General features: G+C 38.9%; 1 protein-coding gene across 5 annotated transcripts in view; it reads left to right on the top strand.

Moving 5' to 3' along the window:
• KLHL3 (kelch like family member 3) overlaps positions 1-17,837 on the top strand; it is a 145,262-nt gene that overhangs the window by 39,653 nt on the left and 87,772 nt on the right. For 2 of the 5 annotated variants that reach the window (XM_040444568.1, XM_040444567.1), the window contains exon 2: positions 6,651-6,750. In XM_040444568.1, the coding sequence (XP_040300502.1) occupies positions 6,689-6,750 (62 nt within the window). In that variant the 5' untranslated portion in view covers positions 6,651-6,688. Of the gene's footprint in view, positions 1-6,650; positions 6,771-17,837 lie in introns of those variants that run through there. The other 3 variants (XM_040444566.1, XM_040444564.1, XM_040444570.1) reach the window with 2 other exon arrangements.

Below are 17,837 nucleotides of genomic sequence, written 5' to 3'. Positions count from 1 at the left end.
GTTGACTTGTCTTGTTCTGCTGCAGCTTAAGTGGAAAATGGCTTTGATGACTATTTCTGTCTAATTCTATAGGAAACAGCAAGGATTCTGCCTGGCCAGTACTTTCTCATCATGTCTACTGTTGTTGATATATTTAAATCTTAGATATGGCTCAACTTGAATGTTATTGAAACTCTGAGCATCTCAGCACACATGAATGCTCCTTTGTTAAGTAGCCAGAGGTTGAGGTCTCGTGGAAGGGGCATATATAAATTAATATCAACTTTGGAGGGAATTTGGTAGGCTTTAGGCCTCTTGCCATATCATGAAACCTGGAAGTCTCACTTACCTCATTTGGACTGGCTGGAAGATCTTGAAACCTGGTATGGTTTTAATAGAGACTGAAACTTTTTAAAAATATAATTTATTGTCAAATTGGTTTCCATACAGCACCCAGTGCTCATCCCAACAAGTGCACTCCTCAATGCCCATCACCCACTTTCCCCTCTCCCCCACCCCCCTTCAACCCTCAGTTTGTTCTCAGTATTTAAGAGTCAATAGAGGCTTATACAGAGAAAGACAGATACCATATGTTTTCACTCTTATGTGGATCCTGAGAAACTTAACAGAAACCCATGGGGGAGGGGAAGGAAAAAAAAAAAAAGAGGTTAGAGTGGGAGAGAGCCAAAGCATAAGAGACTCTTAAAAACTGAGAACAAACTGAGGGTTGATGGGGGGGTGGGAGGGAGGGGAGGGTGGGTGATGGGTATTGAGGAGGGCACCTTTTGGGATGAGCACTGGGTGTTGTATGGAAATCAATTTGACAATAAACTTCATATATTGAAAAAAAAAAGAGTCAATAGAGGCTGAAACTTAAGGGATGGTCAAGTTTGGAGCCATTCTTTGCTCTTGGAGAAATCAAACAGTTTGTGCTTAGAGTAAGGGCATTTGCTAATAAAAACGTCAGGAGAAAACATTTTGTGATTGAATCTGCCTAGAGAAACGTGCATGTGTGTGCGTGTGTGCGTGTGTGCGTGTGTGTGTAATTTTGGCTGGGTCTGGGTAGAGTGAAAAGTATGATCTTATAGACATTGAACATGGACATGAGAGTGGGAATATACCTCTGTGTGGTCTGTGTTTCACAGGTGGAGAGGGGGATCCACCAGCTGTGTCTAGCATAAAGAACTGAGCACATTGGGGCCTTTAGAGAGTGGGAGTGGGCTGTGTATGGGGACTAACTAAGACTTGGTATGGATGGAGGGAGAAAGATTTGGGGGAGGGAATGGGGGTATTTAGTATCTCTGCCTGAGTCATGTGGCCCTAGGTTGAGACGTGTGTTTGCACGCATGTATATATGTATATTCTATCCTGCTGGAGGGTGTAGACTCTGGTGAAAATAGCTTGGGTTGATTCAAGTCAGGGACACCTGAACTCAGCTTCCATCTTTGTAACTTATTATCTCTGTGATCTTGTACAAGATTCTTAACTTCGCTGAGCACTCACCTTCTCTCTTTCCTCACTTTCCTGTTCCTTGGAAGGTCACTGAGTTGCCACGAAGCTTGTACCTTCCAGAAAGCAGAGATCTAGACTCCACTGCAGAGTTCCCATGTCATCACAGAGCTGCAGAGCAGGGGAAGAAAGAGACCTTAGGATCTGTCTGATGTCAAGTCTTGCCCCTGTATCAAGGGTGGGAAGGGCTCCAGATATAGTGGGAAGACCAGATGTCCTTTCCCTAACCAGCCCGGTGGGCATCACCAAGTCACTTCTTCTTTCAGAGAGACTTTGGTATGAATTGCATTTTGTTGAGCTTTAATCCTTTGAATAGGTAATCTATGTTTGAGACCTTTTGGTAAACACAACATTGTATTAACAGGACTGATTCATTGGACCATTTTGACACACTGGAAAGTGCAAAAGCAACACAACAAGGAAGAGCAAGCCTTCCTGTCCATTAGTCACACTGGAGATTATTGTCACTGCTTCCAAAATGGCTGTGTTTATTCTACATCTCCATATATGTGAAATGGAACTGAATCTGTCTGTCCACTGGGCTTTTAGGAGCTCTAATCTTATTATTTCCCTGTCAGAACCCTTCAGGGGTTCTCTGGTCAATACCATATTATATATTTTTTCCCTTGGCTTTTAAGGCTCTTTATAGTTTGAAGATAGCATTTATGGTGAATATTTATGCAGTCTTTTTTACAGTTTCTAGATTTATCCCAGAAATGCAGATATGGTTTAATTTTAGAAAATATATTAGTATCATTTACCACATTAAAAGGTTAAAGGGAAAAATCCATATGATCACTTCATTAGATTCACAAAAATATTTGATAAATTCAGTATAGTTTTATGATTAAAAAGCAATAAAATGCAAGGGAATTTTCTCAATTTGATTAAGGTTATCTATAAAAATTTTACAACAAACATGCACAATGGAGAAACATTAAAAACATCATCTTTAAGGGGCGCCTGGGTGGCTCAGTCGGTTAAGCGGCCGACTTCGGCTCAGGTCATGATCTCACGGTCTGTGAGTTCGAGCCCCGCGTCGGGCTCTGTGCTGACAGCTCAGAGCCTGGAGCCCGTTTCAGATTCTGTGTCTCCCTCTCTCTGACCCTCCCCCGTTCATGCTCTGTCTCTCTCTGTCTCAAAAATAAATAAACGTTAAAAAAAAAAAATTAAAAAAAACATCATCTTTAAAATCAGAAAGACAACAAGAATATTTGTTAGCACACTTTCTATTCAACATTGTGTGGCTATCCTAGCCAGTGCAAAATTTCTTTCTTTCTTTTTTTTTTTTTTAAATTTTTTTTTTCAATGTTTTTATTTATTTTTGGGACAGAGAGAGACAGAGCATGAACGGGGGAGGGGCAGAGAGAGAGGGAGACACAGAATTGGAAACAGGCTCCAGGCTCTGAGCCATCAGCCCAGAGCCTGATGCGGGGCTCGAACTCACGGAGCGCGAGATCGTGACCTGGCTGAAGTCGGACGCTTAACCGACTGCGCCGCCCAGGTGCCCCCAAAATATCTTTCAAAAAAAAAAAAATTAGACACCTAAGAATTGGAAAGGAGGGGGAGAAAAAACCCTCTGGCATTATATGCAGGTTAATTTGACTGTTTACATAGAACACTTTATCGACTCTTCAAATATAGAAATAATAGGAACATTTGGTAGGGTGGCTGTTTAGTAATTTGCAAAAATCAATTGCATTTTATAAACCATAGCAATCAGAAAATAAAATTCATAAAAGACACCATTGCTATTGTAAAACAGCAACAAAAGCCCTAAAGTACTTAATAAATTTAATCAAATGTATAAAGTCTTCATTAAGAAAAATATAAAAGTTTGACATTAAAGACGATTAAATAAGTGGAGAGAGATATTCCATGTTCATGGATCAGAAAACATAATATCAAAAAGATATCAGTTCTATGCTAATTGATCTATAAATCATTACAGTTGCTATCAAAATTTCATAATAAGTCATGGAACTTAATAAGCTGATACTAAAATTTGTATGAAAGAATAAAGAAAGTAGCGTAGTCAAGACACATTTGAAGCATAATAATTGGATTGAAGACTTAAGCTGTCAGATATCAAGCTTTATAATGAAGTTACAAAAATAATGTGGTACTGGCATAGGGACAGGTAAACCAACCAATGGAATAGCTTAGAGAGTCCAGGAATAGATCCCTATATTTGGAACTTTGACATGACTTAAGGTGGCATGACAGGTAAATGGGAAAAATAAGTATTCAGTAAATGGAACATATGGAAAAAATTAAATCCCTATTTCACACCAGGACATAAAAATCAACATCAGATCAAATAAGGGCCATTAATCAAAAAGAAAAATGTAGGGCACCTGGGTGGGTTAAGGATCAGACTCTTGATTTCTGCTCACGTCATGATCTCACTGTTCATGAGATCGAGCCCCATGTTGGGCTCTGTGCTGACAGTAAGGAGCCTGCTTGGGATCCTCTGTCTCCCTGTCTCTCTCTGCCCCTCCCCTGCTCACACACTCTGTCTGTCAAATAAATAAACTTAGAAAACAAAAGCAAAAATGTTAAACTTTTAGTAGAAAATAGAAAATAAGATCTTCTGGCTTGGAGTAGGAAAAACATTGACTTTAAAAGAAATAACACTTATGGGATTTCTCACATGAAGTTTTTCAACTTTACGGGATGCTCTTTCATGTTGATCTTATCTTCAGTTTTGAGATTTTCTTTTCCTCCTTAAACACATAATTCTATAGTCGGTTGAGCGTCAGACTTCAGCTCAGGTCATGATCTCGCGGTCCGTGAGTTCCAGCTCCGCGTCGGACTCTGCTGACAGCTCAGAGCCTGGAGCCTGTTTCATATTCTGTGTCTCCCTCTCTGTCTGACCCTCCCCCATTCATGCTCTGTCTCTCTCTGTCTCAAAAATAAATAAATGTTAAAACAACAACATATAATTCTAATCATCTGCCTTTGTGTATCTCTTGATATTTATATTCCTGTGCCTGATCAATTAACTTCTTTGCCCCCAGAATCCAAATAGTCCCAAAGTTCAGATGACTGTGGCTTATATTTGCATGCTGAACTGAAGGTGGGGAAGGAAGGCCAAAAGAGGAGTCTGCGATGGTCAGACAAACTGTAGGTCTTGCATGGTGGTTGTGATTTGATTGTTCCAGTAGTTACAAATCTCACTGTAAGATCTGTAGAGACTGTCAGGTCTCTGGAACATTCTCTTAACCACAGAAGTCCCTTTCTCAAGCCAGTTTGCAAGTCTAGGTGGTGGCGTGGAAGGAGGCACGCCAGGCAAAGGCAAAGCAAACTGTCTTTAAACTAGAGTTGGAGAGTTGGAGTGAACTGTGAGTCTCCAAATCTACACAAATGGAGAAGGTCCTGTTTTCTTATCAGAACAGAGGTAACGCCAAGGTCCTGGACTTGACCTTGGAGCTGAAAAGTTTCATTAGGTTGGGAAAAGAAGTCCATTTTTGTGTATTCTTTAAAAAAAAATTTTTTTAGTGTTTATTTATTTTGAGAGAGAGAGATATTGTAAGTGGGGGAGGGGCAGAGAGAGATGGAGACGCAGAATCTGGAGCAGGCTCTAGGCTCTGAACTGTCAGCACAGAGCCCCAAGCAGAGCTTGAACCCAGGAGCTGGGAGATCATGACCTGGGCCGAAGTCAGATGTTTAACTGACTGACCATTGACCATTCTTTCGATAATTTTTTTTCCTCCCCACATAAAGCTGAGACATATTGCTTAGGAGTTGTTGGGCATCTACTTGGCATCCATAGGGATATGAGTGTCTTCTGTATAGAGGACTTTGAGGTTGTGAATGACTTGGAAGTCACCACTTGCTCACTTAGCCCACATGGATAGCTCTTCTTTTCATAATAATGACAGTCCCTTGTCTTACCCTGGGATTATGTTTTCCCAAAAGCTTTCATTCCTGTTATATTGTTTTCCATACCACAGGCAATGTGATCTTTGTTAAGGACACACGTGTTCACCTGTTCCTGTCTACTTCTCTCTCCCTTTAATGGCTTCTCATTGTCTCAGAGTAAAATCCAAGCTCCATGGCTTTGCTAATATGACACTTACAGGACTGCTCAGTCTTCTAGGCTTTGCTCTTGAGACTCTCTTCTAGTTTTACTGAACTCACTTGACTCTTGTACTCCAGGTCTTTGTATATGTACTCTTTCCTCTGCTGGGATATTCTCCATTTTCCTTTTTACTTTGCTTGCTTTTGCTCTTTCTTGGGATTTCTGCTCTCCCTCAGCTTCTGGAAAGTTTCCCCTCATACTGCCAGCCCCGGAGTAGTTACCCATCCTCTGCACTTATGTCCAGTCGTGATACATAGGATATTATGTTTAGGTTTTTACTTGGTTTTCTCCTCCACCGAACTGTAAGCTTTGTGAGAGCAGTGTCTGTGCCTTGTTTGTTGTGTTTCCCTTAATTTTTTTTAACATTTATTTTAGAGAGAGAGAGAGAGAGGGAGAGAGCAGAGCACAAGTGGGGAAGAGGCAGAGAGAGAGGGAGACACAGAAACGGAAGCAGGCTCCAGACTCTGAGCTGTCAGTACAGAGCCTGATGCGGGGCTTGAACTCACAAACCACGAGATCATGACCTGAGTCGAAGTCGGATGCTTAACCGTCTGAGCCACCCAGGTGCCCCTCCCTTAAACTTAAATACAGTGCCTGACACCTTTTGGGATAAGCACTGGGTGTTGTATGGAAACCAATTTGACAATAAATTTCATATATTAAAAAAAAAATAAAAAAAATAAATACAGTGCCTGGTACACGGTAGCCTCCATTAAATTTTTGTTGAGTGAACAAATTTCCCTACGAAGTGAGTGGTCACTTTGTCTCCCTCCGTCTCCTCCACCCCTTTAGGGCATGGGGGATGGAGGATAAGGATATCCCACAAAGTCGCACATGTGATGGTAGTAGCTGAGCTAGGACCCAGCTTCCACCAGAGGAATGTAGTTTGCACTGGAAGATCCTGCAGAAATGGCTGACCCAACGCATTTTCTTTTCCTGCTGGGTCTGTGACAAAGAGAACAAGCTGACAAAGATGCTTCTGGTGGGTGGGCAAATGCACGGAGTTGTAGCAGCTGGGTGACTGGGTTTACCAACATGTGATCCTCTCTTTCCCCTCCCACTCTCTTCCTGTTCACAGCATCAAGCCGAGCTCTCAGCCCCCGGTTCAGGCTGGGGATGATGAGAAGAACCAGAGGATCATCACTGTCAACTCTGCCCACATGGGGAAGGCGTTCAAGGTGATGAATGAACTGCGGAGGTACTTTTCCTATTTTGCCTGTGCCCTTTTGGGAAGAGCTTGTTGAGTGAGCGTCATCAGAGACTGAGAACAGAAGTCGGAACACCACCACCTAGTGAATTCTGACTCTTCCCCACCTACTCTCAGTCACTTGGCTTCCCCTTTAAACTCCAGTCGAGACAGATTGGCTTTCAGAAAGTACTCTATTTCCTTTGCATTTATTTAACACTTTTCATTGTACTCCTTAATCACAGAGGAATAATTTTTTATGGCTATAGCAGTTCTGTTCATAAACTTGGTTTCCAACCAAACCAGCTGCCTAATGACTAATAATAGACTGATTGCAATACCTACACATAGTTGCAGATTAAAGATTGTGGGTGCTACACATTTTCTGTTGGCCTCCCTCCCTCATTCCTTGGTCTGAACTTAGCTTGTTAAGACAGCTATGTAAGTGGAAAAATATCTAGCTTCTTCGATGTAGTTTAACTGTGTAAAGGAAGGAATGAAATGCAAATGTGCTCATCCTTTGTAGGCTGGCTAATGGTGAGTGTGTGCAGGCTATTTATAAAGCTGATATGTGCATTTGGTGAGTTTGCTGCAAAACAGATTTGGGACGCTGAGCATGTTTTTCTCTACAAAGGCTGTACACCCAGTCTCCTCCCTACCAGAGAACTCAGAAGGTTCCTTTGCCCACAGCATTATTTACAGCATAGTTAGCCCTATTGTGAGCTATAATTGCTAATCTCCTCTTTTCTCAGTTGTTTGTGAGCTCCCTGAGGGCAAGGACAACTTCTGAATCTTTTTGATCTCTAGCACCTAGTACTTCATGGGCTCTTCAAGGCATTTACCAAAGATGCCCAGAGGCACTGACTAGGCTCTGGGATGGGTAGCTTAAAAAATGTAAATAGTTAAATGAAAATGATCTTCCTATAATACAAAATAGGTGTTATGAACGAGGAATGCATCAGGCGCCTGTCAGTTGTTAGAAGTGCAATAATTATTTGTTTCTGAAAGGGTACTATGAAAGCAAATATGTCTTACTTGAAAGACAAGTAAGAGTTAAAGAAATGAAAAGTGGTAGGATTAGGGGGAAGCCTTCCAGGCAGAGACAATGGCATAAGTAAAAAGCACATATAGCTAACGATGTGTTTGTTGAGTAGGGGCTTAAACTACTTTTATTTATTTATTTTTTAAAAAGTTTATTTATTTATTTTGAGAGAGAGAGAGAGAGCGAGAGAGAGAGAGCACAAGAGCATGGGAGGGGCAGAGAGGGAGGGAGAGAGAGAATCCCAAGCAGGCACTGTGCTATAAGTGCAGAGCCCGACATGAGGCCCGTTCCCATGAACAGTGAGATCATGACCTGAACCAAAATCAAGAGTCAGACACCTAACGGACTGAGCCACCCAGACACTCCAGGGGTTGAACTACCTTTTTCTTTCTTTCTTTTTTTTAAAATATACTTTATTGTCAAATTGGCTTCCATACAACACCCAGTGCTCATCCCAACAAGTGCCTTCCTCAGTGCCCATCACCCACTTTCCCCTCTTCCCCACCCCCCATTAACCCTAGGTTGGTTTTCTGTATTTAAGAGTGTCTTATGGTTTGCCTCCCTCCCTCCCTGTTTGTAACTTTTTTTTTCCCTCCCCCTTCTTCATGGTCTTCTGTTAAGTTTCTCAAGATCCACATAGGAGTGAAAACGTATGGTATCTTTCTTTCTCTGACTTATTGCACTTAGCATAATACCCTCCAGTTCCATCCACGTTGCTGCTAATGGCCAGATTTCATTCTTTCTCATTGCCAAGTAGTATTCCATTGTATATATAAACCATATCTTTATCCTCATCAGTTGATGGACATTTAGGCTCTTTCCATAATTTGGCTATTGTTGAAAGTGCTGCTATAAACATTGGGGTGCATGTGCCCCTATGCATCAGCACTCCTGTATCCCATGAGTAAATTCCTAGCAGTGCTGTTGCTGGGTCATAGGGTAGTTCTATTTTTAATTTTTTGAGGAACCAGAGAAGCTGCATCAGTTTGCATTCCCACCAACAGTGCAAGAGGGTTCCCATTTCTCCACATCCTTGCCAGCATCTATAGTCTCCTGATTTATTCATTTTAGCCACTCTGACCGGCATGAGGTAGTATCTCAGTGTGGCTTTGATTTGTATTTCTCCAGGAGTTGAACTACTTAAAAAAAAAATTCTGTCTGGTTCTGTATTTGTTTCCTCATTTCCTTTTTCTGTAGGGCCCAGTCTTTGGTGTTAAAAACCAAGGTAAATTAAATTTGTCTCATGCACTATTGCTCAATATTTATTATGCCTCCTGCCAGATTTCCTGGAAGCTCTACCCATAGTTGTTTTAGGCAGTGGTCAGTGTTCATGCCTATGGGTCCAGTTTTCTTGTTCCTGAGGAATTTGTGTTGTTTTCCGTAGATACTAGGTAGATAGTAGTGACATTCCTCATTTAGTTCTCTTCAGTATGGCTTGTGTCTTCTGTCTGATTTAAGACTCCAGGCCTCCAAGTAAACAACCTAACTTTACATTTCAAGGAATTAGAAAAAGAAGAACAAACTAAGCGAAGTTATCAGAAGGAACAAAATAAATATTAAAGATTAGAGCAGAGGTAAATGGAATGAGACTAAAAAGACAACAGGAGAAAATCATTGAAAGTGATAATTGGCTTTTTGAAAAGGTAAACATAACTTTAGCTAGACTAACCAAGGAAAAAAAAGAGAGAAGACTCAAAATTATAAGTGAAAGAGGAGGCATTACAACTTGATACCATGGAAATACAAAAGATTTTAAGAGGCTACTATGAACAATTGTATGCCAACAAATTGGATAATCTAGAAGAAATGGACAAAATCCTTGAAAAGTACAACTTACCAAGACTGAATCATTAAGAAATAGAAAATCTGAACAGACCAGTAATGATTAAGGAGATTGAATCAGTAATCAGAAATCTCCCAATAAAAAAAGGCCTGTGACCAGATGGCTTCACTGGTGAATTCTACCAAATATTCAAAGAAGAATTAATGCCAGTCCTTCTCAATTCTTCCAAAACATTGATGAGAAGGGATCACTCACAAACTCATTTTAACAAGGCCAGCAATTACCTTGATATCAAAGCCAGATAAGGGCACTACAAAATAAGAAAACTGCAGGCCAGTATTCCTCGTGAATATTGATGTAAAAATTCTCAACAAAATACTAGCAAACTGAATTCAACGGTACATTAAAAAGCGGGGTGCCTGGGTGGCGCAGTCGGTTAAGCGTCCGACTTCAGCCAGGTCACGATCTCGCGGTCCGTGAGTTCGAGCCCCGCGTCGGGCTCTGGGCTGATGGCTCAGAGCCTGGAGCCTGTTTCCGATTCTGTATCTCCCTCTCTCTCTGCCCCTCCCCCGTTCATGCTCTGTCTCTCTCTGTCCCAAAAATAAATAAACGTTGAAAAAAAAATTTTAAAAAGATCATACACATTAATAGACTGAAGGATAAAAATCATATGATCCTCTTAATAGATGCAGAAAGTGACAAAATCCAACATCCTTTTATGATGAAAACTCCCAACAAATTGGATATAGAAGGAACATATCTCATCATAATAAAGGCCGTATATGACACATCTACAGCTGCTATCACATTCCATGATAAAACTGGAAGTCCTAGACAGAGCAGTTAGTCAAAGTGGTGGGCATCCATATAAGAAAGGAAGAAGTAAAATAGTCTCTGCAGATAACAAGATCCTTTTTATAGAAAAACCTAAATGCCCCCCAAAAACTTTAGAACTGATAAACAAATTTGGTAAAGTCGCAGGATACAAAATCAACTTATTAAAATCAGTTGCATTTCTATATGGTAACAGTGAACTATCTGAAAAAGAAAGAAAACAGTTCCATTTCCAATAGTGTCAAAAACAGTAAAATATTTAAAAATTTATCCAAGGAAGTGAAGGATCTGTATGCTGAAAACTATTATATGTTATTGAAAGAGATTGAAGAAGACAAAAATAAATGGATAGATACCTGTTTTATGTATTGGAGGAATTAATATTGTTGGAGTCCATAATACCCAAAGCCATCTATATATTCAATGCAACCTGTATCAAAATTCCAGTGCCATTTTTTGCAGAAATAGAAAAAAATTCTACAGTTTGTAAGAAGCCAAAAACAACCCTGAATAGCCAAAGCAGTCTTGTAAAAGAAGAACAAAGCTGGAGATACACAGTTTCTGATTTCAAACGATATCACAAACACAGACCATGAACAGAATTGAGAGCCCAGAAATAAACCCACATAGAATGCAAATTGGTGCAGCCGCTCTGGAAAGCAGTGTGGAGGTTCCTCAGAAAATTAAAAATAGACCTACCCTATGACCCAGCAATAGCACTGCTAGGAATTTATCCAAGGGACACAGGAGTACTGATGCATAGGGGCACTTGTACCCCAATGTTCATAGCAGCACTCTCAACAATAGCCAAATTATGGAAAGAGCCTAAATGTCCATCAACTGATGAATGGATAAAGAAATTGTGGTTTATATACACTATGGAATACTACGTGGCAATGAGAAAAAATGAAATATGGCCTTCTGTAGCAACGTGGATGGAACTGGAGAGTGTGATGCTAAGTGAAATAAGCCATACAGAGAAAGACAGATACCATATGGTTTCACTCTTATGTGGATCCTGAGAAACTTAACAGGAACCCATGGGGGAGGGGAAGGAAAAAAAAAAAAAAGAGGTTAGAGTGGGAGAGAGCCAAAGCATAAGAGACTGTTGAGAACTGAGAGCAAACTGAGGGTTGATGGGGGGTGGGAGGGAGGAGAGGGTGGGTGATGGGTATTGAGGAGGGCACCTTTTGGGATGAGCACTGGGTGTTGTATGGAAACCAATTTGACAATAAATTTCATAAAAAAAAAAAAAAAAGAAATAAACCCACATATATGTCAACTAATATTTGACAAAGAAGCTAAGAATATTTAGTGCAGAAGTAGCCTCCTCAGTAAATGGTGTTAAGAAAACCGGACAGCCACATGAAAAATAATATAATTGGACCTGAATCTTAATCCTCCTCACGGAAGTTAACTTGAAGTGGATTGAAAGACTTGAAAGTAAGACCTAAAACCATACCACTTCTAGGAGAAAACAGGAAAATCCCATTTTACACATAAAGACATTATTGAGAGGATACCATTTTTAAAGGTCACAGAATCCACAGAAATAATATTTTCCCAGATCTTTGGGCATCCCTTAGCTCAGTTAATTTGACACATAAGATTAACCATTACAATCTTGTTCTTCCATTTTTTCTTTTCTTTTCTTTTTTTTTCAAATGGAGCACAATCTGTATATGTTTTGTCAGGAAATTTTTAGTGCAGGTTTAGGCATAGATTTCCCTTTTATTTTTCTTTTAATTTAAAAAATTTCAATTTTGCTTTTTCTTTCTTTTTTTTTTGGAAAAGGAACATATTATAGATCATTTAGAAAATAAATATGAGCAAAAAATCATCTATAATTTTAATACCCAGTGGTTACCATTGTTAACACTTGGGAGAATATTTTTCTTAAAAATATATCTTAACCAGATTTTTTTTCTCTTACCACTATATTGAACAAGTTTTCTTTTTCTTTTTCTTTTTAATTTGTTTTTTGATTTTAATTAAACTCTCTGTCACACGTGGAGCTCGAACTTATGACCTGGTGATCAAGAGTCACATGCTCTATGGACTGAGCCAGCCAGGTACCCCTGTATTGAACCAGTTTTTCTGTGTTAGAACTGTTCTACAACATTATTTTAAGTGGATGAATGATTTTCTGTATTTTTGGTTAATTTTTGAAAAACCCAGTTCCTGTTGTTAGATGTTTTAAGTATTCAAATCTCTTATGTAAACAGCACCTGCAGTGGTAATGTTTGGAGCAATATGGCATACTGGTCACAAGCATAGACCATGGAGGCAGGCAACCTGGTTTCAAATCTTGGCTCCAGTAGTACAGTTCTGTGACCCTGTACAAGTTAATTAATGTTCCTGCCCTCACTTTTGTCAAACATAAAATGAGTCTAATAATAGTTCCAGGGTTGCTGGCTTGTTAAGGGGATACTAAGTAAAGTCCTTAGAACAGTGATAGCACATGTATTACTGTTGTTAAACACTTGTGCACATTCACAATTATTTCTATAGAATTAATTCCTTAGAAGTAGAATTACTGATTTCAACAGCATGTAGCATAATAATAATAATAATAATAATAATAATAATAATAATACCTCTTCCTTAGATATTGTTTTGAGGCCCTGGCACATAACAAACATTCTGCAACTCCTAGCTATGATTATGATGATGGTGGTGGTGGTGATGAGGAGCTCAGTTACAGGGATATGGCATTAGATAAGAGAGTCAAACTTTTGTTCTCAATGAAGCTTGCATTCTAGTGGTGTTTAAAGATCATATCAAATTCTAAGGTATTTAATGGTTTTGAATTTTTTTAATTTCTGGGGCACCTGAGTGGCTTGGTTGAGTGTCCGACTCTTATTATCGGCTTAGGTTGTAGTCTCACAGTCCTGGGATTGAACCCCACATCAGGATCCGTGCTGAACATGGAGTCTGCTTGGGATTCTCTCTCTCCTTCTGTCTCTGCTCCTCCCCAGTCCCCTCTCAAAATAAATAAGTAAACATTAAAAAAAAATTTTTTTTTAATTTCTAAGGTATTAAAGGCATGGCTAATTTTTAAAACTGGAGTGGAATGGGTGAGTGAGGGAGAGAAAGGGAGCCTGAAGAGATGCTTTACTGATCTGGGTGAGTTTAATAGGAACTGGAGGGAGGCGTACTTTGTTTTGATGAAGGCCTGGTAAAGCATCTTGCTTGCCATCCAGGGTCCAAGCTAATGAAATGTTATGTAATATTCCAGGGACCTGGGGTTATTTCTTGCACTGTTTTCACATTTTTCCTCCTTCAATTTTAAGCTATTTTAGTTCACATACACATGTTCTATGCAATTTATGAATCACACAATTCACGAGTTTCCTATTCTTTTTACTTCCATGGTAGAGAATGGGCTGTTGGCATGGTAACTAACTAGCCTTCCTCTTCCTTTTGCCTTTTATCGCTCTCCTCTGAGCCTACCAGCAGCTGCTTCTGGGCAGCAGACTCCTAATGGCTCTTTGGTTCCTGATTTACCATCCGGCCACCAAGTGGGGATATGGTCCCTTTTGAAATAGTACCCCAGATCATTCCTGAAAAGGAGAGATAGTCTCTTCTATCCCGTTTTGACAGTTTTAACCTCCCCTTTCACCATCCCTAAAATTTCTCTACCCTCATCCCTTTTTTTTTTTTTTTAAAGATGATCTGCCACTATGCCTTTTGTTAATAGTAATGAATCATCTTAGTACATTGCTGTTTTTCTTTTTTTGGTAACAGCTTTATTAAGATATAATTCATGTGATGGGGTACCTGGGTAGCTCATTTGGTTGAGTGTCCGGCTCTTGATTTTGGCTCAGGTCATAATTTCACAGTTCATGAGCTTAAGCCCCATGTCAGGCTCCGTGCTGACAGTGTGGAGCCTGCTTCAGATTCCCTCTCTCTCTCTCTCTCTCTCTCTCTTTCTCTCACTCTCACTCTTTCTGCCCCTGCCTCGTGCACATTCTCTCTCTCTCAAAATAAATAAATTTTAAAAACTTAAAGATATAATTCATATGCCATATTTAAAGTGTCAATGGCTTATAGTATAGTCACAGAGTTGTGCAACTAACAGCTGATTTTAAAACATTTTCATCATCCCCTCCAAAAAATTCCTGTATGTTAGCAATAATCCCATTGTTTTCCCTACCCCTCACCCTTCAGTAATCTACTTTCTGTCTCTATAGATTTGCTTGTTTTGGAATTATGTAATAAGCCTTTTGTGACTTCTTTGTCAGCATAATGTTTTCAAGGTTCATCCATGTTGTAACATGTCTCAGGATTTCATTCCTTTTTATTGCTGAATAATATTGCATTGTGTATATGTACCACATTTGATACCCTTTGGCTGTTATGAATAATGCTGCTATAAACATTCACGTATACATTTTTGTGTGGATGCATGTTTTCATTTCTTTTGGATATATACCTAAGAGTGGGTTGCTAGGTCACATGATAACTACATGTTTAACTTTTGGAGGAACTGCCAGACTGTTTTCCAAAGCACTGCACCATTTGACATTTCTACCAGCAGTGTATGAAGGTTCCAGTTTCTTTATATCCTTGCCAGTGTTTGTTATTATCTGTGTTTTTGATTACAGCCATCCTGGTGTCTGAGGTGATATCTCATTGTGGTTGTGATTTGTATTTCTCCGATCATTAATGATGTTGAGCATCTTTTTATGTGATCATTGACCGTTTCTATGTCTTACTTGGAGAAATGTCTATTTAGATCCTTTGTCCATTTTAAAATTGGGTTATATGTCTATTATTGAGTTAAAAGTGTTCAAGTTGTTTATATATTCCAGACACAAGTTTCATATCAGATACATGATTTGCAAAGTTTTTCTTTCCTTGTTCGGGTTTTTTTCACTTTTTTTTATATCCTGATGGTGTCTTTGGAAGTGCAAAAGTTGTAAATTTTGATGTCTGATTTGTTTTTCTCTTTTGTTGTTTGTGTTTTGATATCCTGTATAACAAACCATTGCCTAATCTGAAGTCATGAAGATATACCCCTATGTTTTCTTCTTAGAGTTTTATAGTTTTAGCTCTTATATTTATTTTTTTGATCTATTCCAAGTTAATTTTTGTATATTATGTGAAGTAGGGGGTCCTTTGTTTTTCTTGTACGTGGATATCCAGTTGTCTGAGCACCATTTGTGGAAAGACAATTTTTCCCCTATTTGAATATATTGGCACCCTGGTCAAAACTCAGTTGACTGTTTTGTGTCACAAAAGAAATCATCAACAAAACAAAAAGGCACTCTACTGAGTGAGAGAAGATATATGCAAAAGATATATCTGATAAGGGGTTTATATCCAAAAGATATAAAGAACTTCTACAACTTAGCACCAGGAAACAAACAATCTGATTAAAAAGGGGCACATAATCTGAATATATTTTTCCAAAGAAGACATACACATGGCCAGCAGGTACATGAAAAGATGCTCAACCTCACTAATCTTCAGGGAAATGCAATTCACAACCACAATGAGATATCACCTTATATTAGTCAGAATGACTAGTATCAAAAAGACAAGAAATAAGTATTGGCGAGGATGTGGAGAAAAGGAATCCTCGTGCACTGTTAGTGGGAACAGAAATTGGTGTGACCACTGTGGAAAAGAGTGTGGAGGTTTCTCAAAACATTAAAAATAGAAATACCATGGGGACACCTGGGTGGCTGAGTCAGTTAAGTATTGGACTCTTGGTTTCAGCTCAGGTCATGATCTCATGGCTTTGCAAGCTTGAGTCCCACATTGGGCTCTGTGTTTGCATTGCAGAGCATGCTTGGGATTCTCTCTCTCTCCATCTCTCTCTGCCCCTCCCTGACTTGTGCCTGTCTCTGTCTTTCTCAAAATAAATAAATAAACAAAAAAAAAAAAATAGAAATACCATGAAACCCAGTAATTCCACTACTGATATTTACCCAAAGAAAATGGAAACACTAATTTGAAAATAAATATGCACCCCTATGTTTATTCTAGCATTATTTACAATAGTCAAGATACAGAAACAACTTAAGTGTTCTTTGATAGATAAATGGATGAAGAAGAAGGTGTGTGTGTGTGTGTGTGTGTGTGTGTGTGTGTGTGTGTGTGTGTGTGTATAAAATATGGAATATTAGTCATAAAAAAGGAGATCTTGCCATTTGTGACAACATGGATGGACCTAGAGGGTATTATGCTAAATGAAATAAATCCGACAGAGAAAGAGAAATACCATATAATTTCTTTTATATGTGGAATCTAAAAAAAAAAAAAATGAATGAACAAACAAAAAAATAGACACAAACTCGTAAATTCAGAGAACAAACTGGTGGTTGCCAGAGTGGAGAGGAGTGGTGGCAAAATAGAAAAGGGCAAAATAGAGAAAGGGAATTAAGAGGTACAAACTTCCATTTATAAAATAAATAAGTCATGGAGATGGAAGGTATAGCTTAGAGAATAAAGTCAATAATATTATAATAGTGTGGTATGCTGCCAGATGGTAGATACACTTATCATGGTGAGCATTGTGTAATGTGTAGAATTGTCAAACCACTATGTTGTACTCCTGAAGCTAATATAACATTATATGTCAACTATGCATCAATAAAAAACATTTTAAAAATAAATGATAAAAAATTTTTAAAAATGAATTGACTGTGAGGGTATATTTCTGGATTCTCAATTCTATTCTATTGATCTATATATCTATGGTTATATTATTACTCTGCTGTCTTTAGCTTTGTAGTAAGTTCTGAAATTGGGAAGCATGAATCCTTCACCTTATTCTTCTTTTTCAAGATTGTTTTGGCCATTCTAGGTCCCTTGCATTTCTGTATGAATTTTAGGTTTAGCTTGTCAGTTTCTGCCAAGAAGCCAGCTGAGAGTTTGATAGAAATTGGGTTGAAAGTGTAGAACAATTTGGGAAGGTATTGCCATCTTTTTTTTTTTTTAATGTTTATTTATTTTTGAGAGGAGGGGAGGGGAAGAGGGAGGAGGGGACAGGGGATCTGAGGCAGGCCCTGCACTGACAGCAGCCAGCCTCATGCGGAGCTCAAACTAACGAACTGTGAAATCGTGAAATCATGACCTGAGCTGAAGTTGCATGCTCAACTCACTGAGCCACCGAGACGCCCCTGGGGGAGTATTGCCATCTTAAAAATATTAAGTTTTTCAATTCATGAACACTGGAAGTCTTTCCATCTATTCAGGTCTTTCTTGATTTTTTTCAACTGAGTTTTACAGTTTTAGAGGACAGGTTTCATGCTTGTTTTGTTAAATTTATTCTTTAGTGTTTATTTTTGATGCTATTTTAAGTGGAATTTTTCTTAATATCATTTTTTGGTTCATTGCATGTGTATAGAAACAGTAAATTTTGTATATTGATCTTGTATTCTGCAACATTATTTTTTTATTAGAGAGAGAG

Source organism: Herpailurus yagouaroundi, unplaced genomic scaffold (assembly GCF_014898765.1).
Source record: "Herpailurus yagouaroundi ecotype Mexico unplaced genomic scaffold, PumYag 192, whole genome shotgun sequence".
Classification (NCBI taxonomy): Eukaryota; Metazoa; Chordata; class Mammalia; order Carnivora; family Felidae; genus Herpailurus; species Herpailurus yagouaroundi.
Note: the sequence above shows the minus strand (reverse complement) of the source record. Positions and strands in the feature narration are given on the sequence as shown.